This window comes from Pongo abelii, chromosome 20 (assembly GCF_028885655.2).
Source record: "Pongo abelii isolate AG06213 chromosome 20, NHGRI_mPonAbe1-v2.0_pri, whole genome shotgun sequence".
In the NCBI taxonomy this organism is placed as follows: Eukaryota; Metazoa; Chordata; class Mammalia; order Primates; family Hominidae; genus Pongo; species Pongo abelii.
The window spans coordinates 47,977,852-48,003,900 of record NC_072005.2 but is presented as its reverse complement, the minus strand read 5'-3'; the positions used below and the strand labels follow the sequence as shown (position 1 = coordinate 48,003,900).

Sequence of the window (26,049 nt, the reverse complement as noted above, 5' to 3'; positions counted from 1 at the left end):
AGGGTTGTGGGAATCCAGGCACAGGAAAAAGGAATAGAGTGAAAGATAGGTTTCATATTTAGTAAGACAAAAAGTGTCAGCACTGCAGTGTTTTGGCAAGACAAAGAAAGCAAAGCTCCTCAACTGTCAAAACAAGTCAGCAGGGATGGGGCATAAAAATAGTACATGGAGGAAGATCATTTGGTTCAGGCCCATCTTCAAGGTGGCACAGTCAGAACCAAACAGAACCCAAGACCCCATCTCTACAAAATAAATTAGCCAGATGTGGTGGTGCTCGCCTGTCGTTCCAGCTACTTGGGAGGCTGAGGCAGGAGGATCACTTGAGCCTAGGAGGTTGGGGCTGCAGTGAGCGGTGACTGTGCAACTGCATTCCAGCCTGGGTGACAGAGCGAGACTCTGAAAAATAGAAAAAAACAGGCCAGGTGTGGTGCCTCATGCCTCTAATCCCAGCACTTTGGGAGGCCAAAATGGGATGATCCCTAGAGGCCAGGAGTTTGAGACCAGCCTGGCCAACACAGCAAGACCCCATTTTTAATAAAAAGATAAAATAAAACCTAACACAGGAACAGAAAACCAAACACCACATGTTCTCACTCTTAAGTGGAAGCTGAACAATGAGAACATGTGGACACAGGGAGGGGAGCATCACACACCAGGGCCTGTCAGAGGGTGGGGGGCTAGGGAGGGATAGCATTAGGAGAAATACCTAATGCAGATGACAGGTTGATGGGTACAGCAAACTACCATGGCATGTGTATACCTATGTAACAAACCTGCATGTTCTGCACATGTACCCCAGAACTTCATTTAAAAAAAAAAAAGAATACTCCAAATCCTAGGATTTGGAACTATATATATGTATATAAACATTAAAATGTATGTTTATATGGCTATAGAGTAAAACTATAAAAAAAGTTTATATATACATATATGTATATTATTTACTGTATCTATTGTGTAATTTATATACATATAACAGGTAGGATACACACATACACACACACATGCACATAACCTGATTACGTATTTTTTTGTATAAACAGAACCTTAATACATTAACTTTTCAAATGTTATGTCATTTATTTTACAACAACAATTATTATTAGAATTTTTACAATTATTACAAGAATTATTATTAGAATTTGTTTTAGGCCAGACACGGTGGCTCATGCCTGTAATCCCAGCACTTTTGGGAGGCTGAGGCGGGTGGATCACCTGAGGTCAGGAGTTCAAGACCAGCCCGACCAACATGGTGAAACCCCGTCTCTACTAAAAATACAAAAAACTAGCCTGGCATGGTGGTGCGCACCTCTAATCCCAGCTACCTGGGAGGGTGAGGCAGAATTGCTTGAACCCAAGAGGCGGAGGTTGCAGTGAGCCAAGATCATGCCATTGCACTCCAGCCTGGGCGATAGAGTGAGACCCTGCCTTAAAAAAAGGGTTCTTTCAGGCCGGGCACAGTGGCTCATGCCTGTAATCCCAGCACTTTGGGAGGCTGAGGTGGGTGGATCACCTGAGGTCAGGAGTTCGAGACCAGCCTGGCCAACATGGTAAAACCCCGTCTCTACTGAAAACACAAAAATTTAGCCGGGGGTGGTGGCACGTGCCTGTAATCCCAGCTACTCGGGAGGCTGAGGCAGGAGAAACGCTTGAACCTGGGAGGTGGAGGTTGCAGTGAGCCGAGATCACACCACTGCACTCCAGCCTGGGCGGCAAAGACTCTGTCTCAAAAAGAAAAAGAAAAAGAGTTCAACAGAAAGATCTGGAATAATCTTTGGGGAGATGGGGGTCTCAGAAACAAGGCTAGCACAGCAGCCTAGCATCCCACCAGTCACATACTCCCATCTTGTCTCCACCACCCTCCCCAAAGTATGCAGAAGGCAACAGAGTGGAGAGAAAAGCATATGGGTGATTAAACCAAATGAAATGAAATCAGGCTTAAATTCAAGCTCTGCCCTGCCTGGACTGAATCTGACCTTGGGCAAGTCATCTCAATGCTTTTGACTGGAGATTCCTTCCCTGCAAAATGTTCTCACGTAATCAGTGTGAATATTATTCAGTTATATAGTACTTGAGACTAACTAGATGTTCAAACATTGGCCAGCCATCCCAACAACCCATCTCTCACAATAAAAATCTGTTGGCTGAGCCAAAGTCCAACTCCAGGGGAATTCAAGTCACCACCTCTCATGAATCTTCCTACATCCAGACATATTATTCAGAATCTCCTTTAATTCCACAGCTCTAGAGATCATGCCTACCTGCATTTGCTCTTGGGGATCAATGAGAAAATCAGATGGCCTTGGGAGACAAGGTCCACATCAGGCCAGGAGTCAGGGACAGGGGTGTAAGAATCTGATTTCTTTGAAAGTTCCTGCCACCAGTACAAACACTCTTGAGCTATTCCACAGAGCCATGGGACCTCTAGTGGCAAGAGAGCCAAGCTACCTCCATCTAGCAGTAAAGTGAAGGCCCTGCTCCGAAAGCCATGCCCATGAACACCAGGACATTCTCTTCAGCCCAGCAAATGTTTACTGAGCTCCTGCTACCCCTACTACCTGCCAGGCCCACTTCTGGGTGTTGGTGACGCAGCCATGAGAGGTAAGACCCATGACTCCCAAATTCCACTCTACACACTGCTGGCAACTCAGTCTTTATTGATGGTTTCATTTTTGGGGTCACCAGTGCTAAGAGGTGGAAGGTTGGGGGGCACCTTTATGTGTGTCAAGGACCCCAGAGCACCCCCCTCACGAAAGAATAAATCCAATTTAGAACTTACAAGGTGGTGGGGATGGGAAGAGGAAGGGACACAGTATGTACAGATGCTTAAGGGGATGCTGGAGGGCCTTCAGCAACAGGGCGTGGAGGTGCCGAAGAGTCAGACAGAGTCAGCCACTGATCTGGACCCCCTCAGCCTCGGCCAGAGGGTAGATCTCAATAGCTTCCACCAGGGGTAGTGCCTCCACAGCAGTCTCCATCACGGCCAGGCCAACGGCAGCCTCCGCCTCTGCCAGCTGCTGCCGCACAGCTGCCTGATGCTGCTGCTGATGGGTCTTGCGGTGCTTCCAGAGGTTGGAGAAGGAGCGGTAGCTCTTGCCACAGTCAGGGCAGGAGTAGGGTCGTTCGCCTGTGTGGATGCGGCGATGTTCTGCCAGGCGCATGGAGATGGCAAAGGCCTTGCCACACACTTCACAGGCAAAGGGCCGCTCACCTGTGTGCAGGCGCCGGTGGTCTTTCAGGTGGGTACTCTGACGGAAAGCTTTGCCACAGTCTGGACATGGGTACGGCCGCTCACCTGTGTGGATGCGCCGGTGCACCTGCAGTGACGTCTCTGTGCTGAACAGCTTCTTGCACTCGCTGCACTCTAGACCCCGGCGGCGGGCAGGGGCAGGGGATGCTGTAGCAGTGCCTCCAAGGGCTGCTGGAGAGGCAACTGGTGCACGAGTGGCCCGTGGGGCTCGAGGGGCAGGGGGCTCCTTAGCCAGGACCTCTCCAGGCCCAGCAGCTGCATGGGCCGCCTCGTGTGCCTGCAGTCGAGCAGCTGAGCCCACTTTCTTGCCACAGGTGCCACACTCAAAGCGCCGTGGGGCCTGGGCAGCAGCGGCTGCACAGCGGTGCTCCCGGAGCCGCAGTGAGGAGGGGAAGGCAGCCCCACAGGATGGGCAGCGGTGGGGCTGGCGCCCGGCATGGACCACGAGCTGGTGCACCTCCAGCAGCCGGCGCAGCAAGAAGGAGCGGGGGCACTCGCGACACTTGTAGGGGTATTCACCTGTGTGATGGTAGCGGTGCATTAGCAGGCGGTAAGGACGGTGAAAACGCACCCCACATTCCTGGCAGCGGTAGGGGAAGTGCTGGGCATGCACCAACCGGTGCTGCCTCAGCGTGGAGCTTTGCGTGAAAGCTTTGCCACAGTCCCCACACCGGTAGGGCCGCTCTCCTGTGTGTGTGAGCCGGTGGCGGGCCAGGTTGGCAGGTGAGTTGAAGGGCTTGGAGCAGTCAGGGCAGGGGAAGGGCCGCTCCCCTGTGTGCGTGCGCAGGTGGTTACGCACGTGGGACTTCTTCTTGAACATCTTGCCACAAATGCTGCATTTATGGCGCCGCTCCAGCCGGTGCACAAAACGTTGGTGCCGGGTCAGCTGCAAGGCCTTTCCAAATTCACGGCTGCATAGGAGGCAGCGGTAGGTGCCTGGGGCAGCGGGCCCTGCTGAAGTCTCCTCAGACACAGGGGGCTCAGGGGCCTCTGGCTCTCCAGTCTCTGCTGGGGCTGGCTCAGGGAAACCAATGACAGGTTCCTCTGGTGGGACTGGTGTTGTGGGCAGAGGGACACCCCCTACCCCATGAGTACGCCGGTGATAAAGGAACTTGGTAAGGTTGACAAAGGTCTTTCCACATGGACATGAATGCAGAGGATTCGGGGTGTGGGCTCGCCGGTGGGCCAGGAGGAGGGCCTCTGTGCCGAAGGCCAGGCCACAGTCTACACACAGGAAATGTGACTCGCTGCTGTGGTCTCCAAGGTGCTGGTCCAGACTGGAAGGGCTGGGGAAGACACGACTGCACAGGGGGCACTTAAAGACGCCCTCCCGGTGACTCCGTAGGTGCTGCTGTAGCTGGTGGGGTGAGAGAAAGAGCTGGTCACAGGCTGAGCAGAAGAGCTCCTGTGTGGCTGCCCCGCCTGCTTCTCCACTGTTGTTCCTCCGGGCCCTGCGCCCCCGGCGATCCCGCCCAATGGCTTCACCATTGCGCAGCTCATAACTGTGGTCAGAAGCTGGCAAGGGGTCAGGCTGAGACACAGGCACCTCTGCAGGTGACGAGGCCTGCACCTCCTGCTGTAAGGCAGGCTCCTGAGACTCGGGGACAGGAGCAGGGAAGTGAGTAGCCTGATGCTCCAGGAAATCCGCCGGCAGCTGGAAGAGCTGGGAGCACTCAGAGCACTTGTAGAGGAGCAGCTCCACCTCAGTCACTACCTCAGTGGTGGTGGCAGCGGCAGATGGGACAGTCGCCCCTTCCCCACCCTCTTCTGCCTTTCGGTATGAGTGCTCCACAGCCACTCGGGCCTGGCCCACGGGAGGCCCTAGAACAACTGGGGACCCCAGGACAACAGGAGCAGGAGCCTTGGTGGGTGTGGCCCGGAGGTGCGTCTGCCGGTGGTTCAGCCAGAGCTCCTGGCTGGCAAAGAGAGCCTTGCAATCCACACACTCGTAGTGGATGGTGCTGGAGCTCAGGGGTGGTGCCTTAGGTGGTGGCTCAGCTGGCACTGCCTCCTGGGGTGCCATCATCTTCAGGTGCAGCTCCTGGTGCTCCAGGAGCTGGCTGGGTGACATCAGCAGTTGACCGCACTCCAGGCACTGGTACTGGCTCTCCTGCACAAGGGTCTGATAGAGGCCCGTGCCTGAAGCTGTGTCTGTGGCCACAGTGACTCCGGGGTCAGCCACGCCCACCAGCTCAAAGTGTTGCTGGGGCACGTGGGAGTTTTGGTGCATGAGCACCTCTTCCAGGGATCCATACAGCTGGTTGCACTCAGAGCAGACATAGCGGTGCTCAATGTACAGGACTGTCTCCTCCGATTCCTCAGTCATGGCGGCAGCAAGGCCCTGGGCTGGAAGAGAAGACAGTGGGGACAAACCAGTTAGGTCACCGATTCCTCAGCTCTTCCCTTTAATCACTCTCCACTCCTAATACCTTAGATCTACACCCCCTTAGGTTCTTCCTTCGATTTTTAAAATTCTGCCTCCTTCCCAATAATCCTTCCTCCCCTCAGCATAACAAACACCAAACACAAATCTCCCAGGCAGTCCCTTCCCCAGGAATTTCCCCAGTCTCACCTCTGTATCAACTTGCATCAAACTCCACCCACCAGATCCTTGTAACCTGTCCAGTCCCCTCATCTCCCACACCTCACAGCAGGCCCCACAGTTCCGTCCAGCACATGGGAACCTCCACTCAGACCTCCTTCCACTGACTCCTTTTCTTACCAACTCACCTCACCCCATTCCTCTCCAAGGTACCCAACTGAAACCCCATATAGGCCTTCCCCACCTGTTTCTCCCAGCCACACCCCTCCCATGGCCTCTGCTCCTTCTCCCAGGTTCTCAGACTTCTTTTTACACCCAGACCACTCAAACTGCCCAATGCTCCACCACTCCACTTTCAGCACTGTACACGGTGCCACCCCTCCCCTTTACACGCAACCCCTGCTACCCACCAACTCTTCCTCGGGCGCCCAGATTCCTCACGTCAAACTATATCCCTTCCCCCCAGTCAAATTTGCTCACACTGGCCTAACCCATCTCCACACCCACACGTTGCCCACCTTAACCACTTCATGATAATTACTTAACCTCCTCTACAAATCAAGGCCCTCTCCTACAACCCTAACCCCCTATCCAGAATACCCAGACCCATTTTCACAAAAGCCTACTCCTCCCCGCTTCAGACCTAGGCCCTTCCACCACCCTAACTCCTGTCTCCAGGGTATCTATCCACTCTTTACATTCATCACCTCTTCTTTGTACCAAGACCAAATCGACAATTCTAATCCCCTCTGAGATACCCAGATCCCCTCTTCCCATTGATTTAAACCCTTCCTGTTCATACACAGCCACTCATTCAGGGATGCCCATACCCTCATTTCATATCAACCTATGCCTCTCTTGCAAACAGACCCCCCCCTCAAATCCATCTCAGGAATATCCAGATCCTCCTCCAGATTATTAACCTAATCTTTTTTAATTTGATGAAACACCCAACCCACCCTAACCCATTCTAGGGATGCTCAGACCCTCCTCTTCGTAGCAACATAACTCCTCTTCTTTGTGTAAAGATCCACACACACTCTAACCCATTCCAGGGATATCCAGACCATCTTTCACAATGGCTTAAGCTACTTTTACACACACCCCTCCTGCTGCCCAAACCCCCTTTAGGGATACCCGGACCTCCTATTCTCATACAGAACCCCCATCACCACCTTAATCCAGCACAGATCCCTCTTCCTCACACTCAAGCCCCTCTCACCGGCCTCCTACTTTGGGGGTACTCAGACCCCTCAACGTCTTAGCAACCTCTCAGTCTCATTCCAGGAATTCCCAGGCACCCCTCACTTTAGCACACAGATCTCTCCCACCTTACTTCCTCCCCCTTCCAATAACCAAATCCCATCTTCACCTTGGCCTAATTACCTGTACTTAAAAAAGACTACCTTCCCCAGCTCATTCTAGGGACACCCAGACACCCTTTTAAAATACACCTAATCCTTCTTTGTACAAAGACCCCTCTCCACGCATTCCAAGGGTACCCAATTTCCTGACACATTGGTTTAAGGCCTCTTCACATTAATTTAACCCCATCCATTACAACTGGACCCCTCCTTAGCTCTAAACTGCTCCCTTGGGGATATCGATTTCCTAATATCTTTTCACACCAAAACCCCTCTCACCGCCCCAATTTTTTCCAGGAAGAACTAGATATTTTCCCCCTCCATTAAGTTAATTATCTTTCTCACGCCCTAAGCCCCTAACTGGGCACCCACGTGCCGTCTAACCGGCCCAGCCCCTTCGTCCTGGACTTGCCACACCACCAAGTCCTTTACCCCAAACCCTGGGGAGGCGCGGAGCCCTGCTGGGACAGCTCTGAGGCCTCCCATTCCCGCCCAGGTGCCCCGCCAAAGCCCCAGCCCGAGCCCCGCCCCTCCTCACTCAGCCCCGCACGCGACTCCAGGCCCCTTCCCCACCCGCCGCTCCTGCCCGGCCCCCGCCTGGCTGCCCGCGCGCCCGGTCGGCCGTTGGTGCCGCTCCGCCCTAACTGCCCGGCGCGCACCCCCTCAGGCCCTCAGTGCGCAGGCGACCTGGCGAGAAGAGGCCGCCGCGGCAGGGAGGGCAGTCCGGCCGGCCTCCGCGCGCCCGCTCGCGCTCACCTGCTTCCGCCGTCTCGCACGCCCCGGGCCCGGGCCCGGGCCACGGCTCCTCTTGCACGGCCACCCTAACGCTGCGCCCGCTCTAGCTCTCCCCGTCGCCTCTCGCCTGCTCCGTAGCCTCGCTCTCGCCCCCAGCTACCCTCAGCAATGCCCCTCCCACCTTCCTCCTCGGCCGCCGCACGGACGGCCGGACGCAACCAATCATCGCCCGCTCGGGCCCTGCCGTTCGGCCAATCGACGTTCATGTCTCTGAGGCTTGGGCCAATAGTGAGGAGCGTCGAGATTCCCCGCAGCGCCCAACCAATCTTTTAGCGACGTTCCCTCACCGGTCAGCCCTCGGGTGGATAGTGCCCGCCCCTTTAATCCTCCCTAGAGGATGCTCCTCCTCCTTCTCGACTCCGCCTCCGACGGCTCCCGAGGGGAACTCTGAGCGGAGGGCGGTGCGATGACGTCAGGCGGCGGAGCGCGGCGGCGGGCGCCATCTTGGGGACGCCGTGAGGGAGTCAGAGTTGGGGACAGGGAGAGGGAGGAAAGAGCCTGGGAAATTGAGGCACGCGGCACCTTGAGGGCTGGAGCGGGGGATTGGAGGCACGGGAACCTTTGTGGTTTCCCCGAGGGTCAGAGGGAAAAAGTGAAACCACTTAGCGCGATGGGGAGAGGGCAAACTGCATGCAGTACCAGTCACATGGAGAGAGAAAAGGGAAACCAAGGTTCCAGACTCATTTTATTAAAAGGAGGGGAATGAAGGCAACAGGAAGAAACAGAGAAAAGACCGAGGGGACTTTTGGGAGGTGGAGAGAGGAGAAATGTCAGAGGGGAAGCAAGGAGAGCGAGGATATGGAGAAAAAGAAGAAGCAGGGACAATTTCATTGGAAGAAATAGAGAATGTGGTGGGTAGAGGACCTGAAGGACAATCGGGGTGAGAGCCTGAAGGAAGTGAGCCGGTAGCGGGCGGACACCACTCCACCTCCTTCCGGGGTGACTCTGACCCTTACACCTCGAGAGTGGGGTCCCATGTGTCCAAGGGGCTCTGGCCATTCCTACTCACCTCGTTCCTGCGCCCCTCAGGGCCTTGGGAGGGAGTTGCCCCAGTACTGTTAGAAACGTTTCCAGGCTGGACGTGGTGGCTCACGCCTGTAATCCCAACATTTTGGGACGCTGAGGCGGGTTCCTCACTTGAAGACAGGCATTCGAGACCCACCTGGCCAACCTGGTGAAACTACCATCTTTACTAAAAATACAGAAAATTAGCTGGGCGTGGTAGCTCGTACCTGTAACCCCAGCAACTCGGGAGGCTGAGGCACGAGATTTGATTGCACCCAGGAGGCCGAGGTCGCAGTGAGCCGAGATCACGCCACTGCACTCCAGCCTGGGCGACAGAGCGAGACTCCATCTAAAAGAAAAAAAGAAACGTTTCCAGACCTACTCCTTGAACCCAAACACAGAGGAATTTCAACTTCTCGGATGAGGAAACTGACTCTCAGAATTGTGTTATTTATTTACTTGCCTGAAGCCACTATGGGATGCGTCTCACAGTGAGACCCGGGGCCAATTCTATGGCCATTTGGTCACTAGATGTCCTAACCTTCTCATGGATTAAATTCCGTAACACCAGGCATGTATAGTTAAAACAGATTCCCGGATTGGAATCCTGGTTCTAGGGCAAGTCAACTGTCCTGAGCCTAAGTTTCTAATCTGTGAAATGGGGCTAATAGCCCATCTCATGTGAGGCACAGAGTAAAAGACATCTAGGAGTTACTCATTTTATTTAATTTTATTTATTTATTTATTTATTTATTTATTTATTTATTTATGAGACAGAGTCTTGCTCTGCCGCCCAGGCTGGAGTGCAGTGGCGCGATCTCGGCTCACTGCAACCTCCGCCTCCCAGGTTCAAGTGATTCTCCTGCCTCAGCCTCCTGAGTACCTGTGACTACAGGTGCTCGCCACCACGCCTGGCTAATTTTTTTTTGTTGTTTGTTTGAGACGGAGTCTTGCTCTGTCTCCCAGGCTGGAGTGCAGTGGCGCGATCTCGGCTCACTGCAAGCTCCGCCTCCCGGGTTCACGCTATTCTGCCTCAGCCTCCTGAGTAGCTGGGACTACAGGCGTTCGCCGCCAGGCCCGGCTAATTTTTTTGTATTTTTAGTAGAGGCAGGGTTTCACCGTGTTAGCCGGGATGGTCTCAATCTCTTGACCTCGTGATCCGCCTGCCTCGGCCTCCCAAAGTGCTGGGATTACAGGCTTGAGCCACCGCGCCCGGCTTAATTTTTGTATTTTTAGTAGAGACGGGGTTTCACCGTGTTGGCCAGGATGGTCTCAATCTCCTGACCTCGTGATCCACCCGCCTTGGCTTCCCAAAGTGCTGAAATTATAGGCGTGAGCCACTGCACCTGGCCTATTTTTTAAATTAAATTAAATTTTTTTTTTTTTGAGAGGGAGTCTCACTTTCGCCCACCGCCTGGGCTGGAGTACAGTGGCACGATCTCAGCTCACTGCAACCTCCGCCTCCTGGGTTCAAGTGATTCTCCTGCCTAAGCCTCCTGAGTAGCTGGGACTACAGGCAGACACCACCACGCTCGGCTAATTTTTGTATTTTTAGTAGAGACGGGGTTTTGCCATGTTGGCCAGGCTGGTCTCGAACTCCTGACCTCAGGTGATCCACCCCGCCCCCTCCCCCATCAGCCTCTCAAAGTGTTGGGATTACAGGCGTGAGCCACTGTGCCCAGCCGCTAATTTTTTTTTTTTTTTTTTTTTTTTTTTTTTTATTGAGACAGTCTAGCTCTGTCACCCAGGCTGGAGTGCAGTGGTGTGATCTCAGCTAACTGCAACCTCTGCCTCCCAGGCTCAAGCAATTTTCAGCCTCCTGAGTAGCTGGGATTACAGGCATACACCGCCATGCCCTGCTAATTTTTCATAGTTTTTGGTAGAGACGGGTTTTTGCCACATTGGCCGGGCTGGTCTCGAGCTCCTGGCCTCAAGTTGATCCATCTACCTCAACCTCCCAAAGTGCTGGGATTACAGGCATGAGCCACCATGCCCGGGTTTTTTTTTTTTTTTTTTTTTTTAATAGAGATAGGGTCTCACTATGTTGCCCAGGCTGGTCTCAGAACTCCTGGGCTCAAGCTATCCTCCTGCCTTGGCCTCCCAAAATGGTGGGATTACATGTGTGAGCCACTGTGTCTGGCCAGTTGTTATTCTTATTAGTATCTCCGGGAGCCTAATAATAATAACTAATATCTCTTGAGTGTATTATGATGTGCTAAGTATTATGCTCAATGCTTACATGCATTACTCGGTTTAATCCTCTCAACAACCCTATGAGAGAGAAACTGTCATGCTGACTCTACAAAACATCGAGGCCCAGAGAAGTAACTAGTCGTAGTTCCCATAGTTAGGAAGAGTCAGGATTCCAACCCAGGAGTTGACCTTAAAGTCTATATTCTTGGCCCCCAGGCTCACCTGCCTGGCAGGCGGGAAGTTCAAGTGGTTGCATGTTGAAGGGATGAATGCAAGAAGTGGAGGAGAGAGTTGGTGGAAATTAGTGAGCTAAAGCTAGGCTTGGCCTGCTCTGAAGCAGTCTGGGTTTGCCCTTAGGGCAAAATCACCTGGGGTAGGTGCCAGAGAAGTGGAAGCCATGCTCAGTTTTTGACAGGCTGTGTGACCTTGGGCAGATTCTTGCTTCTGCTGAAACCTCCTTTTCCCCACTTGAAAAACGCCGTCTCTACTAAAAATACAAAATTAGTCGGGCATGGTGGTGCATGCCTGTAATCCCAGCTACTCAGGAGGCTGAGGCAGGAGAATCACTTGAACCCCGGAGGCGGAGGTTGCAGTGAGCCAAGATCACGCCATTGCACTCCAACCTGGGCAACAAGAGCGAAACTCCATCTCAAGAAAAAAAAAAAAGAAAGAAAGAAAAAAGAAAAGAAAATAAAATCTGGCCGGGCACGGTGGCTCACGCCTGTAATCCCAGCCCTTTGGGAGGCCGAGGCAGGCAGATCACGAAGTCAGGAGATCGAGACCATCCTGGCTAACATGGTGAAACCCTGTCTCTACTAAAAATACAAAAAAATTTAGCCTGGTATGGTGGCGGGCGCCTGTAGTACCAGCTACTCAGGAGACTGAGGCAGGAGAATGGCGTGAACCCGGGAGGCGGAACTTGAAGTGAGCTGAGATCATGCCACTGCACTCCAGTCTGGACAACAGAGCGAGACTCCATCTCAAAAAAAAAAAAAAAAAAAAAAAAAGAAAATCTGAGGATCTGGGTAACTTCTCAGGCCTTTTGCTTGGACTTCTCAACTTGATTTGGGTTGTGCAGGTCTCTTTTCTCCAGATCATATAGGAATAAGCTGAGGCCTGGACCGGTCTTTCTGAAGGTGGTAGCGCAGGACTGGCTAGGATTTCCGGGACAGGTTGAATTTAGAGGGGATGGTGGTTTGTTTTTTGTTGTTTTTTTTTTTTTTTGGAGATGGAGTCTTGCTCTGTCTCCCATGCTGGAGTGCAGTGGCATGATCATGGCTCACAGCAACCTCTGCCTCCTAGGTTCAAGCAATTCTTGTGCCTCAGCCTCCCAAGTAGCTGGGACTAAAGGAGTGTGCCACCGGGCCTGGCTAATTTTTGTATTTTTAGTAGTGACGGGGTTTTGCCATGTTGGCCAGGCTGGTCTTGAATTCCCAACCTCAGGTGGTCCACCTGCCCCGGCCTTCCAAAGTGCTGGGATTACAGGAATGAGCCACTGCCCTGGTCGAAAGGATGGTGTTCTGTGTTGAGGTCCTTCATAAGCAAAGTCCCAGAGGCAGGTGTGAATCTGGGCTTTTAGGCCTGACTGGAGTTGAGTGTGGGTGTTTGAGGGGCGGGTGTAGATGTTGACCAAGTGGGGTAAGGAGGTGTGTGCAAAGTTGGTGGTCCTTCAGCGTCAGATATATGTGTCAGATGTGTGTCCAGGATGCCCCACATGCCAGCTTACAGAGGGCTTCCTGTGCTAGGCTGGCATGTGGTCCAGGAGTTGCCATGTGCCAGCTGTGTGTTCGAGGCATGTGGTCACATGTGCTGTGGGCCGCACGTGAGTGTGTCAGTGTCTCCTCCCCATCACGAGCATCGGGGGTGGTGGTGAGTCACGGGCTCAGCCTTCGGTGCCAACTGTCATGTTTCTTCCCCCCAAATTTCACCCCCCACCCAGCCATGCACCACCCACCCCCACTCCAAGATCTGTGTCGCTTCTCTTTTCCATCCCCCTGCCCTGCTCAGCTTCTTCTGAGAGGCTGCAGAGTGTTCCCTGGGAAGGAGTCTCCCACTTCTGGCTCTGCCCTCCAGCTCCCTCTCCTTGTCCCATCCACCTTTCCCACTGCCTCTCTGCTCCTGCGACTAGAGAATGAGGGCCCCTTCTCTCCACCCACTCATCTCTGTGGGTCCCAAGGATTTCTCTGTGCACTACAGGGAATTCTCATACTCACCACCCATCCCCTCACTTCTATAGGAGCTATTTATATTGGGGGAGGCTTGCCCTGCATCTCCAGGCGGGCAGCTCCTGCCTTAGTGGCTCGCTTGTGTCTATGAGCCACATCCTTGTCTTTTTGGTCCCCTGGTGTCTGTAGGCCTCCCTTGTTTCTGTGACCTTCTTCAGCTCTCCTTGGCTCTCTCCCTGCACTGTGGACCGCTCCCCATATCTGAGGAGTGCTTTCTGTTTCCAGGGGCCTCTCTCTTGTGTCTCTGGCTTCTCTCCTGTTTTCCTTCGCGGGAGGTCTCTATGTCCACATTACCGCCCCTTGTCTCCGAGGTCCTTTTGCTTGTCTCTGTAGGCTGCTCCCTTGTCTCCATGGGCCTTTCTTTCTTATCCCTGGGCTTTTCCTGTCCTTGTCCTTGTGGGGTTTGTGGGTCTCGGCCCACTTCTCTGGACAGTCTTGACAGCTGTCTCTCTTCTCTTCATTTCTCTTCATCTCTGTAGCCCTCTCCCCTCATCTCAGTGGCCTTCTCCCTGGGTCTCCTTGCCTCTCCTCTCTGTGGGCTCCTGTGCCCAGGGCTGCCTGGGCAGGGCGGTGGCATGGTGTGGTAGAGGGGGTGGCTCGGGGGTGGGCCCTCCATCCAATGCAGCTCCTTCTTCTCATCAGCATTCTCCTCGCGGGGGGCCCCCAGCCCCAACCAATACAGGCTCCCCCTCCCCTGACTCCCCTCCCTACTCGCTCTCTGCCTGCCTCCCTCCCTTCCTCCTGCCCGCCCTCCTCCCTGCCTCCCTCCCTCCCTCCCTCATCTCTCTCCCACCAACCACCCCCCCACCCCCGCGCTCCAGGACCCAGCGCAGGCGGCAGGCGGCGGCCTCGGAGGGGAGACTGAGCGGTGGCGGCAGCGGTGGCGGCAGCCAGCGGCGGGGAGGCAGGCCCAGCCGGGGACTGGAGCCGGCAGCAGCTTCTCCTCACAGGGAACCAGGAGTCTGTGGCCAAGCCCTCCCACTGAGGCCCAGCACCGGGAGCCCCTGGGACACCCCACCCTCCTCCGCCTTTCTCTTCCACCTGCTTCTCTCCATTCTCCTCTCCCTCCTCCCTATCTCTCCACCTCATTTGCCCCCTTCTTGGCCTCTCCGGGTCTCCCAGCTCTCCATCCTCCCCAGCCCTCCACTCCCGGGCTCTCCCCGCCCCCAGCATGCTTTTCCCGTGGGGGCTGAGGGCTTGAGGACTCCGGGCCCTTGCCTCAACCAGGGCAGGGCCCAGGCTCCAGGGGGGAGGGGGAAAGGGGGCGGCCCCCTCCCCCAGCAGGCCCTCCCCTCCCCCACTTCTCCTGATGGCCGGCTTCCTTTTCTCCACCCAGTCCTCGCCCCCTGTGGCCCCCCCAGGCCGGCCCGGCTAGGGGAGGGGGCGGGGGCCCTTTCCTGGGCCAGCTTCCCCCTCCCCCGGCTTTGCCTGTGCCCCCCCTTCCGCTTTCACCTTCCTCTCCTCCTTTCCTCCCTCCTTCCCCTCCATTTGCTCCTTCCCCCTCTCCTCTATCCCCTTCTCTCCTCCATTTTCTCCTTTCCCCTTCCTCCCCTCCCCGGCCCGCCCTCTCCTCTTCCACCTGTCCTTCCTCCCTGCTCCTGTGGAGCCACCGTTTTGGATTAGTTGGGGGCCACCGCTGGCGGCGGGGGAGGGGGCCCTGTGGACTGCCCTCTCCCCCCGCCCAGCCCCACCGCCACCCAGCGCCAGAGCACCTCCCGCTGTCGGTCCTCGGGCCTCGAGGGAGCCCAGCCCTCCGTCCCACCAGGATCCGTGAGTGTCTGCAGGGCGGGGATTGGGCTGGGTTCTGGGTCCTGGAAGGCTGGGCTTGGTGCCACCTGGCAGGGGGGCACCACATTCTCCCCGTTCTCCGGACTGGCAAATACCCTCCCCCACTAGGGGCCTGCTCTGCGCCCTCCATCTCCTCAGCGTCCATTCACCTCGACCTCTTCTCACCCCTTCTTCTGGGTACATAGCTGACTGCCACCCCCGGCCCTCCAGCTTTCTGGGGTCCTACGGGGCTGACTGCTCTTACTTGGGCTTTACTTACCCCGGGCACCTGGCATGTCCGTGCCCCTGCTGTCTCCAAGCCTCCGTCCTGGTCCCAGACTGGCTCTTTCTGTTCCTCTGAGCCTCATCCTCTGCCTGCGGTGGGCCTTGGCCCTGTCCCCACCCCATCCAGTCTCTATCTCCTGGATATGTCTTTCCGCTTTTGAGCCCCCATTTCCTGTGTCTCTTGGGCCCGTCTCTGACTCTGCCCAACTTCTCTCCTTGCTGTTAGCCCAGGTTACTCTCGGCATGTCTCTGTTTAGATCCCTCTCTCTGTCAGAACTCCTCCACCCTGGCTTCCCTCTTTCCAAGTCTCCCCCGGCAGGTCTCTTTCCACTTCTCTTTCCATTCTGTGCCTCCGCTCACCTGTCCTCCTCCCTCTCTCTGCCTCTGAGCTTGGAGGCTGTCTTCCCTCTGTCACTTTTCCACCTCTTTCCCCCAGATCCACTCTGGGTGCCCGGCTCCTCCGTCCCTCCCTCCTCAGCTGCTGCCGCACCGCTTCATGGTCCATGCTGACTTTTCCTGGCTGTTCTGGCTCTTTCCACTCCCATTCTCTCTCCCCACTTCTGTGTTACCTTGTGTGGCCTTTCTGCTCCCATTCCTCTCCATGTCTGGGGGCTTTCAGGCCCCGGGATCTCCTGCTCTCCTGCACGGCATTCCTGAGTGTCTTGGGGTGGCTATGCCTCTGTGTGGGTCTGGCCTCTCCTGCGGGAGCTTGCCCTGTTCCTGCCTGTGCCCCTCTAGTGCACTCACTCCATCTCCCCACCTCAGTTTCCCTCCCTGACTCCCCCTTTCTCTCTCTCAGGTGCTTTTCCCCCTTGCCCCTTCCTCTTCTATGGGCCTGTCGTGCAGCTCCGACATACTGTCTCTCTTTCCGACTGGCCCTCTCTCTTTGTAGAGTTTGGCCATTTCTTTCCTTCTCCCAAGTCTTGTACCTGCTGCTGTTTCTTTATCTCCCTTTGCCTTCTGCCTCACCCTGTGTGCCTTCGCTGGCCCTCCTTGACTCTCATCTTTGCTGATGTCTCTCCTGTGCCCGCTGTTGCTCAGCTCTCTGCTGGGTTTTGACTTTTATCTGGCTTTGCCCAGTCTCTGGGGCTGAGTCCTGGGCCTGCCTGACACCCTACCTGCCCTGTCTCTATCTCCTTTGGTGTCTCGCCTCTAGGCTGTGTTTGTCTCTTGCTTTCTCACTTAGCCTCAGTTTCTACCTCTTGGGCTGTCTTTCTGTGTGTATCTCTGTGTCCACCTGCTGCCCCTCAACCCTGTCTTTCTCTGTCTGCTCCCACCTTTGGCTGCCACCTGTGGGTCCGTGTCCTTCTGCCCCATCTCTCCCTCCGTCTTTCTGTCCTTTGTCCTCTGCTCCCTGATTTGCCCCAGGAGTCCCTGGTGTCTCAGGATGACCCACTCCACTCCTGCCTCTCTCCTAGCTCCGCCCTTCACACTCCTCCCACTGTGAGCGCTCCTTCCGGGTCTCCCAGCATCCCTTGCACCTCCATCCTTGACAAGCTTTCACCTTAATCCACATTATAGTTTGCAGTCCCCAGCCTGTCCAGTATACTCTCCCACCCAGCACTCTCTTCTTGTCAGAGGCCTAGAGGGCAGTGACTTGCTCAAGATCACGCAGTGAGTCGGGGGCAGAGCTGGGACTGATCCCCAGCCTAGGTTTTCCAGGCCACTTGAGATGGTGAGAAGGACTTGTGCCTCTATCCTTCCCTCGAAGTTCTCATTCCACAGTTTCACCAGCTCAAGCTGTCCTTCCATGGGGACTGAGTGGGGTCCGGTGTCCAGGCCCGCTTCACAGCATTCTGGGCCCCCCACAGTAACCCTATTCCATGGAAACCCAAGCATCCCTTCCCTTGGGGCACAGCCCTCAGCCCGGGGGAGCGGAGCTGTGCATCTGGCCAAACTCCTTGCCCAGTGGTTGCCCTGCAGAAAGCCGGGGTGCCTAGAGGAATCCCTGACTCCTTAGGGGTGGAGAGTAGTGAAGAGCAAAGATGCACCATCTCCTCCTTTACTTCTGCTCCCCAGTAGGGTGGGGGGCAGCGGTATGGCACCCACTTCTGGCAGGCAGCTCACTCCCTGCCTTACTAACTCCTCCCTTCCAGCTCTTCCTGCTTGTATCCGAGTCGGTTCCTATCTTTTCTCCATACTCTGTCTCCCTCTTCCTGTGTCTCGCCTGTGCCTTGGTTTCCCCCACTCCAGCTTGCCCCTCTTTCCTCCGCTCCCTGCTCTGTCCTTTCTTTATCTTGCCTCCTCATCCTCCTGTCTCTTCCCTCTTTCTCCCTCCTAGTCCTCTCCCTGCCTCCCTGTAACTCTCCTCTTTTCTCTCCGTTTCTACCCCCATTTTCCTATTGTCTTGTCTTTCTCTTCCCTTGTATTTCTATCTATTTTGTCCTTTCTTCCTTTCTGAGTCTCTCTGTCTTTCTCTTCTCTAAGCCTCTCTTTCACTTTCTCTGTTTCCTCCCTTCTCTCTCTTTGCTTTTTTTTTTTTTTTTCTCTTTTGCTGCTCTGGGTCCATTCATCTGTGGGGTTCTGTGTGTGCCTGTCTCTCTTTTTCTCCATCTCTCCATCTCTCCCGAAGTTTCCTAACTCCCAGATACTCTCCCCTCCAGACCTCGGATGTCCAGGCCTCTCTCCCCATGGGATTGTGGGAACCGGGGACGTTAGGAAAGTGGCAAGTGAGGCCTGGGATGGGGTTGCCTAGCAACCACCGCATCCTCTCCAGCTGGTTTCTGTTGCCTGGTAACGGCTGCCTGCCCAGAGACAGGGGCGGGACTGGGTTGGGGGGTGGCACTTCCTGGTTTCCTATTAGGGTGGGGCTGGTCCCAGGAATTCACTCCTACCTGAGAACCTCGCACGCCTCCGTCCTGTTTTGGTAGCTGTGCCCATCCTCTCTCTTGCAGCCTGTCCTACTCAGCGCCTGAGCACTGTGACCTCCGCTCTGGTAGTGCCCCTCTGAGCTGAGCTTCCCTTCTCGCAATGCCCTCAGTATTGCCAGCTTCTAAACGGAGCAGGGCTCTGCAGAGCTGTGAACTGCTTGCCAACAATGTCCCCAAGGCTTCTGTGACCACCCCATCCAGCAGGCCTCCAAGGGGTTCCATCCCACCACATAGTAATCTCCCCTTGGGCTGGGGGGGGGTCTCCCTGCAGGTGGCGAGTGGGGGCCGCGGCAGCTGCGTCCCCATGAGGAGGGGAGGAAGATGCCGGCTGAGCTGCTGCTGCTGCTGATTGTTGCCTTCGCCAGCCCCAGCTGCCAGGTGCTCTCATCACTGCGCATGGGTGAGGCCCTCCCGCACCCTGCCCCTGCATCCTCAGGCCCTGGGGCTCCTCTGGGGACCCAGGCATGCCAGTCCCTCAGGACCCAGGTCTCAGCTCTCTTCAGCAGCAAGGAGTCCCAGCCTCCAGTTCCTCCTTCCCCCAGGAGTCCAGACCCCTAGCTCCCACCAACCTCAGATCCAGGTGTCTAGATCCCTGGTCCCTATACCCACCTCACCCTAGAGCCCTGGAGTCCAAGACCACAGCCCCCTCCTTCCTCAGGACTCAGGAGTCTGGTCCCCAACCCCTGTGTCCCCTCAGCTGCAATCCTGGATGATCAGACAGTGTGTGGCCGCGGTGAGCGTCTGGCCTTGGCCCTGGCCCGGGAGCAGATCAACGGGATCATCGAGGTCCCAGCCAAGGCCCGAGTGGAAGTAGACATCTTTGAGCTGCAGCGGGATAGCCAATACGAGACCACGGACACCAGTGAGCGGGGCCATGGGGGCGTGGGGTGAGGCAGGGCAGGTTGGTGGTCCTCAGTCCATCCGTCTGCCCCTGGCCTCTGGCCTGGCCTTGTCCTCTTCTAGCTCCATCCTCCCCCTTCTTTTGTGTTTGTCTCTGCCTTCTTCCCAGACATGGCTGCTACTGGGCCTGGGGGTTGGAGAGGAGGGAGAGCATAAGCCCCAGTTCTGCTCTGTAGGAGCGCGGGGCGGCGTTGAAAAGATAAGCCCTATCATCCCAGCTGACTGGGGATGCTTGTTAGCCCCCAGAGCTTAATAAAGCCCCCAGAGCTTAATAACAAGCCCCAGGCATGGAGGGCAGGAGGCTTGGGCGAGGGTCAGCAAAGGCATTCTGGAGAAGACTAGTCTGAAGCTGGGCTCTGAAAGGTGAACAGGATGTAGAAAGAGTGGCGTGGCTCCAAGCACGGCCGGCCACATCACAGGGGTGTGGAAGTGTCTATGGAATACTGATGGGCTGAATGTTCGAAGGTGTCACTTGAACAGATGTGCTGGAGTTAGACCTTTGGGAGATGCTGCCTTAAAACATGTTTTAGACAGGTTTCTTTCCTGCAGGCCTTATCAGAGGCTTTATGGTGTTTGTGTATGTTTCAGATCACTAAGAGGAAGAATGGGGTATGGCGTTTCACAGGCTTTTTTGGCTGATGTGGCACAGAGTACAACTTGGGAGAAGCTGGGATGGAGGGTGAGGAGGCAGACGGCTTTCCAGGCATGTGCCTAGAGTCTGGAGATGGGGTGGGGATCGGGGTGGGGGCAGAGGGAAGTATTTGGAGCCAAGAAATGGGGGGGGTGTGGGGTTGAGCCCATCCTGAATCCATCTGGATTCAGGACATATTTGGAGAGATTGTGAGAGACTTCAGAGCTAAGTGTGACAGAGCAGTAGGAAGCAAGGCTGTGCAGATTGTCAGGCCAGCTCAAGGAGGCTACAGTGCCAGGGTGAAAGATGCCACCTTCACCGACAGGCACTGGGAAGCCATTGATAGGTCTATACCAGGGAGTGAGGCTTCTAGAAAGAGAATCTGGAAACTGGATTTGGGTGATGAGTGTGTACTCTGATATATGTCTGAGTTGAGAGTCCTAAACTAGGGCAGGGGCCAAGGGGTTGAAGAGAAGGGGATAGATGTGAGAAATTTGAGGACAAAGAAGAGACAGAACATGGTGACTAACTGACTGTCAGGAGAGAGAGTGAAGGCAAGGACCATTTCCAGGCATCTGGTCTGTGTGAATGGTGGGGCCCTCACCAGTGTGGAAGGTCCAGAAGGAGCCAGTTTGGAGGAAATGAGGTGTTCAGTTATGATGCCTTTAGTTAGAGGTGGCAGAAACCAAACTCAGCCTGGTTTAAGGAAAAAAGAGAACTTATTAGCTCATGTCACTAAAAGACCTAAGGACAAATTTCAGGCATGGCTGAATCCAGGTGTTCAAAAGATGGCCTAGGATTGTTTCAGGCATGGCTGGATTCAGGCATTCAGATGACATCCTGGGAATCTCTCTGTGTCTTTACCTCTGAGGCCTGCTTTCCTCTGAGTTGGCTTCATTTTCAGAAATGCTCTCTCAACTGGTGGTGAGATGGCCCCAGCAGCACCAAGCTTACATCTCACCAGTTTAGCAAACCGAGTGATAATTGTAGCAAAAGACCTGGGGAAGGTGCCCCATGGTCTGATTTGCACCCATATGTATTTCTGAACCAGTTGCCATGGCTAGAAAAATGGAGTTCTGTGACTCCCCAAGGCCTGCATCAGGTGCCAGTCAATCCTGGGAACCCTGGACTGAAGGGTGGGGATAGTTCCCCCAGGAGAAGTTAGGGTTCTGCCATGAGAACAGGCACTGGACAAGCAAAAAGAACAGCTTTCCACCTCCCAGTCTTGAGACACACATATGTATAAGGAGGAAGAGAGCAGAAGAAAGAGGAGGAAGTAAGTGCAGCGGGAGAGTGGTGTTTGGAGTATGGGAAGGCTCCAGGGGACCTGGGCTGTGGGGTCAGGGGAGGAGATGGTGAGTGCACCGTGGGTTGTGGCATGGCTGAAAAGGTTGAGAACAACAGCGGCTGAGGGACTAGGCACAGGCTTTGTAGGCAGAGGAGGCCCCTGGTGTCTCTTTCTCTTCATCCCTTCCTTTGATCTCCCTTGGCCTGACCTGTCCCTCTGTTGCTGTGTCCTCATCTCTCTCCGTCTCATGCCCCCTCATGTTCACTTGTTGGGTGGGGTCAGAGACTGGCCTTCTGGGTCCCGGATGGCAGAAGAGGATCAGGCAGTTGCCAGTGTCTGATCATCTCCTGGGCCATGGCGGCTCCCTGAGGGATGGGGAAGGAGAGGAGGCAGGGGGTCCCTGACTCTGTGGTCTCTTCCCCTTCCCACGCAGTGTGTCAGATCTTACCCAAAGGGGTTGTGTCTGTCCTTGGGCCCTCCTCCAGCCCAGCATCTGCCTCCACCGTGAGCCATATCTGTGGAGAGAAGGAGGTGAGGTGGGGAGCGTGGGCCGGGGCTTTGTGGGGAGCGGGTCCCTGGGAGGCGAGGGCTGGGCGGAGAAGCAGGATGGAGGCCAAAGTTTCCTCTTTGTCCAGATCCCCCACATCAAGGTGGGTCCCGAGGAGACACCCCGCCTTCAGTACCTTCGCTTCGCGTCTGTCAGCCTGTACCCCAGTAACGAGGACGTCAGCTTGGCAGTCTCCCGAATCCTCAAGTCCTTCAACTACCCCTCGGCCAGTCTCATCTGCGCCAAGGCTGAGTGTGAGGGAGAACTGAATGTTTTGTTTTCTGTTCCCCCAGACACCCCTTCCCAAGAGATCTGGTGTCCCACACAGTGGTTCACTGCTCCCTGGTTAGAACCCTGGGGCACCCAGGCACCAGGCTCTTCTCCCATCTTCAGAAACCGAGGCCTCTGGTTCCACAGACCCCTTCTCTCCCCAAAGAGATCCATTTAGTCCCCAGATGGTGACTAAGCACCTGCCATGTCAAGGCCCTCTGCTAGGCCCTGGGCGTGGTCCCTGGGTGCTTGGAACTCCGGTTCTAGTGGAGGTTGTTGGTCATTGAGCTGTTGTGATACAGAGTGGTATGTGTGCTGCCAGGAGGCACGTGGAGACTCTGGTATCCCATAGGAGGGATCCTAATCCATCTGGGAGGTTCAGAGCCTGTGTCTATGAGAAAGAGACATCCAAGCTGAACCTGACGGGTGTGGGAAGAAAGAGGGAACAGGTTCCAAGTAGAGAGTGTGGCAGGGGCAGAGGTAGAGGGCCCAGGGAGCACAGCCCTTCAAGAGGCTTGCAGATACTCCCAGTGGCTGAAATGTGGGAACAACGAAGCATGATGGGAGCCGTGGGAAGTCCCCACGCCGGGCAGGGCGAGGGGAAAGGGTCAGATTCGTGTTCTAGGAAGAGCCCTTTGGCTGCAGTGTAGAGAACAGGCTGGAGAGTGACAAGAGGGGTGGCAAGGAGACAAGCGAAAGGCAGGGGAGAGGTGATACTGGTCTGGGCCCAGGTGGTGGCAGCTGGAATGAGGGGGCCAGGGTGATGTGAGAGGCGTGAGGGAAAGAAGAGGGTGGGGCTAGGGATGGTGCGAGGCCTCTGCCAAGGAGGAACACGATTCATCAGGGGTACACGTCGGGTGTGGTGTGTCTTTGAGACTTTCATGTGAGATGTCTGGTAGGCTGGTGGATTTGTGGGTATGGAGCTTGAGGCAAGGAGGGACTGTGCTCCATATCCTCTAGAAGGAATTCCTCCTTCAAGAAGTATTTATTGGGCCAGGTGTGGTGGCTCATGCATGTAATCCCAGCAGTTTGGGAGGCCAAGGTGGGAGGATGGCTTGAGGCCAGGAGTTCAAGACCAGCCTGGGCAACAGCACATGCTCAACAAGTACCTTTTTTTTTTTAAGAGATGGTTTCTCACTATATTGGCCAGGCTGGTCTTGAACTCCCGCAGTCTGGGCAGTAACAAGGGGGTGAGGTGGGCAGATTGTGTGGCTTTGGAGGCTGTGAGGACTTTGGCCTCTAGGACTCAGACTGAACTGGGAAGCCATTTGTGAGTTTGGGGCAGAGGAGGAGCACATCTGACCTGCATCATTCTGGCTGCTGTGTAGGGAACAGACTCAGGGGCAGGCTTGGGGATTGCAGCAGGCAGGAGTTGGTGGTGGCTCAGGACAGGGTGGTGACAGTGGCATGGAGTGAGGGGATCTGATGTGTTTGGAAGGGAGGGCCTTGATGGGTTGGGTGTGAAAGAGAGGAAGCCAGAGTTTTGGCCTGAGCAACTAGCACACTAGAGATGCTGTTCACCAACATGGGGAAGCCGTGGTGGTTGAGCAAGGAGATTAAGCAGAGATACCTGTCAGACACCCAATGAGGGGTCAGGAAGGTGGCAGAGACAGGAATCTGGAGTTCTAGGAAGAGGTCTAGGTTGGGATTTTAATTGGGGAGGGCCCAGGCTTCGGGTCCCCAAGCCCATTACCCCATGGGACCCAGCTGCCCCATGTCCTTGCACACCCTCCAGTCCTCTGCCCAGCTGCCCCATGTTGAGGAGGAGGGAGTGTCTACGCCATGCCTGGGTACCCGGAAGGACTCCAACCCAAGGCCCCACCCCTCCCTCAGGCCTGCTGCGATTGGAGGAACTGGTGCGTGGCTTCCTCATCTCCAAGGAGACGCTGTCAGTGAGGATGTTGGACGACAGCCGGGACCCCACGCCACTGCTCAAGGAGATCCGTGATGACAAGGTGTCCACCATCATCATCGACGCCAACGCCTCCATCTCCCACCTCATCCTCCATAAGGTGAGGCCCCTACCTCTGATTTCCCAAAGGACTGGGGCCAGAAACTTGGGGTGACTGAGCAAGTCACCCAATGCCCATGGGCCTCAGGAGTCAAAAGGGGGCTTCAAGACCTTCTTCTTCCATGAAGATGATAATTGTAAAGTTTGTCTCTCAGCCTGCCTGCTTCCTGGTTGTGTGGTCCTGGGCAGTCACCCCATCTCCCTGTGAATAGTCCCTGCTCGGTGGGTTGTGAGGTTTAATGAGTGAGGCCAAGGGAACAGCCAGCGTTAAGGCTGCAGGACAGGAGCAAGACTGTGGTGTGTACAGAACAGCAAGGAGGCGGTGTGGCTCAAGCCCAGACAGTGAGTGATGGGGAGAGGAGGGGCTGTGGGCAGGGGCAGGTAAAGTACGCAGGGCAGTGCCTGGCCCAGAGTCAGATGTGGCTACATCGTAGCTCTGAAGGATTTTTAAACATTTTTTATTGAGCTCTGTGTTAAGGTGTTTTTGCATGTATTTTTTTCTTTTTTCTTTTTTTTTTTTTTGAGACGGAGTCTTGCTCTGTTGCCCAGGCTGGAGAGCAGTGGTGCAATCTCAGCTCACTGCAACCTCAGTCTCCTGGGTTCCAGCGATTCTCCTGTGTCAGCCTCCCAAGTAGCTGGGACTATAGGTACCTGCCACCACACTCGGCTATTTTTTGTATTTTTAGTAGAGACGGGGTTTCACCATATTGGCCAGGATGGTCTTGAACTCCTATCCTCGTGATCTGCCTGCCTCAGCCTCCCAAAGTGCTGGAATTACAGGCGTGAGCCACCGCGCCCGGCCAATAACCAAATTTGTATTATTTATTTTTCTCTACTTTTTTTTTTTTTAATTAAAACCATATGTCAGCCAGGTGCAGTGGCTCATGCCTGTAATCCCAGCACTTTGGGAGGCCGAGGCGGGCGGATCACGAGGTCAGATCAAGACCATCCTGGGTAACACGGTGAAACCCTATCTGTACTAAAAATACAAAAGAATTAGCCAGGCGTGGTGGTGGGCGCCTGTAGTCCCAGCTACTCGGGAGTCTGAGGCAGGAGAATCACTTGAGCCCAGGAGGTGGAGCTTGCAGTGAGCTGAGATTGCACCACTGGACTCCAGCCTGAGTGACAGAGCAAGACTCCATCTCAAAAAACAAAAAACAAACAAACAAACCCATATATCACTGCTGACTGTAGCCCACAGGAAGTGTGAACAGAATACACTGGGTTCTTGAGACAGGATGGCTTAAGGAGGAGGTTTCAGGTTTGGGAGCCAGGCAGGCCTGGGCTGGGATCCCGGCCCCTCCCATGCCAGCCATGTGAACAGTTGTCTCTTCCCTCTCCAAGCCTGCCCTTCCCTGACACCCACGTGTTGAGAGCCCAACTCCTGCCACCCAGGAAATGCAAGCTGGTGCCCTTTAATGTTATAATTCTCATGGGGGGACAGACTTGGGTGCTTCTGGCAGGAAGAATTTTTCCACCTTTGTTTTCCTCGAGGACTATGAGAAAAGGGTCTCAAGAATGAATCTTGACATTCAAACTGGCTGCTATTATTGCAAAGCACTTTTAAAGATTGCAGGGAATCGATTTTCTGACCTTATGCCTAGGCTGAGTCCTACACATTTGCAGCCCAACCTTGGCTTTTGGAGAGTGTAGGGCTTAAAATTAAGGCTCTCCTCTCTGCTGGGCCTGGTGGCTCACACCTATAATCCCAGCACCATGGGAGGCCAAGGCAGGAGGATTGCTTGAGGCCAGGAGCTTGGGACCATAGCAAGACCCCATCTCTACAAAAAAACAATTTTTAAAAAATTAGCTGGGCATTGTGGTGCATGCCTATGATTCCAGGTACTCAGGAGCTGAGGTGGGAGGCTCACTTGAGCCTGAGAGGTCAAGGCTTCAGTGAGCTATGATCCCACCACTGCACTCCAGCCTGAGTGACAGAGCAAGATCCTGTCTTAAAAAAAAAAAAAAAAGATAATTCCCCTTCCTTTCCTATTTCTGAGCTTCTTCTTGCCTGTCTCCAGAAGGAAATCTTCTAAGTGCCTTCATGAGAGGCAGGGGGCATTTGGGAGTCCTATTCTCTCCTCTAGCAAAATCTCTGTCCCACCT

General features: G+C 54.9%; 3 protein-coding genes across 10 annotated transcripts in view; 1 reads left to right on the top strand and 2 right to left on the bottom strand.

Annotated features, from left to right (window-relative positions):
* The window catches only part of LOC103888610 (CEA cell adhesion molecule 6), a 913,736-nt gene that overhangs the window by 581,052 nt on the left and 306,635 nt on the right, over positions 1 to 26,049 (bottom strand). The window lies entirely within an intron of this gene.
* ZNF574 (zinc finger protein 574) lies at positions 1,061 to 8,045 on the bottom strand. 3 transcript variants are annotated; one of them, XM_054538450.2, is made up of 2 exons: positions 7,589 to 7,713; positions 1,061 to 5,596 (listed from the first exon to the last, which is right to left on the bottom strand). In XM_054538450.2, exon 2 carries the CDS (start codon positions 5,574 to 5,576, stop codon positions 2,889 to 2,891), a length of 2,688 nt encoding a protein of 895 aa, XP_054394425.1. In that variant the 5' UTR covers positions 5,577 to 5,596; positions 7,589 to 7,713; the 3' UTR covers positions 1,061 to 2,888.
* GRIK5 (glutamate ionotropic receptor kainate type subunit 5) overlaps positions 10,981 to 26,049 on the top strand; it is a 76,780-nt gene continuing 61,711 nt past the window's right edge. For 3 of the 6 annotated variants that reach the window (XR_010138625.1, XM_063720116.1, XM_063720113.1), the window contains exons 1-6: positions 10,981 to 15,144; positions 18,568 to 18,696; positions 18,994 to 19,158; positions 21,549 to 21,646; positions 21,751 to 21,916; positions 23,766 to 23,944. Coding sequence is in view for 5 of the 6 variants with exons in the window: in XM_063720116.1 (XP_063576186.1) it covers positions 18,618 to 18,696; positions 18,994 to 19,158; positions 21,549 to 21,646; positions 21,751 to 21,916; positions 23,766 to 23,944 (687 nt within the window). In the remaining variant the exon portion in view is untranslated. The remainder of the gene's footprint in view (positions 15,145 to 18,567; positions 18,697 to 18,993; positions 19,159 to 21,548; positions 21,647 to 21,750; positions 21,917 to 23,765; positions 23,945 to 26,049) is intronic. The other 3 variants (XM_054540509.2, XM_063720114.1, XM_063720115.1) reach the window with 3 other exon arrangements.

Coding starts and splice junctions, on each gene's coding strand:
- ZNF574 (XM_054538450.2), bottom strand. CDS start 5,576: ATGACTGAGGAATCGGAGGAGACAGTCCTGTACATTGAGCACCGCTAT.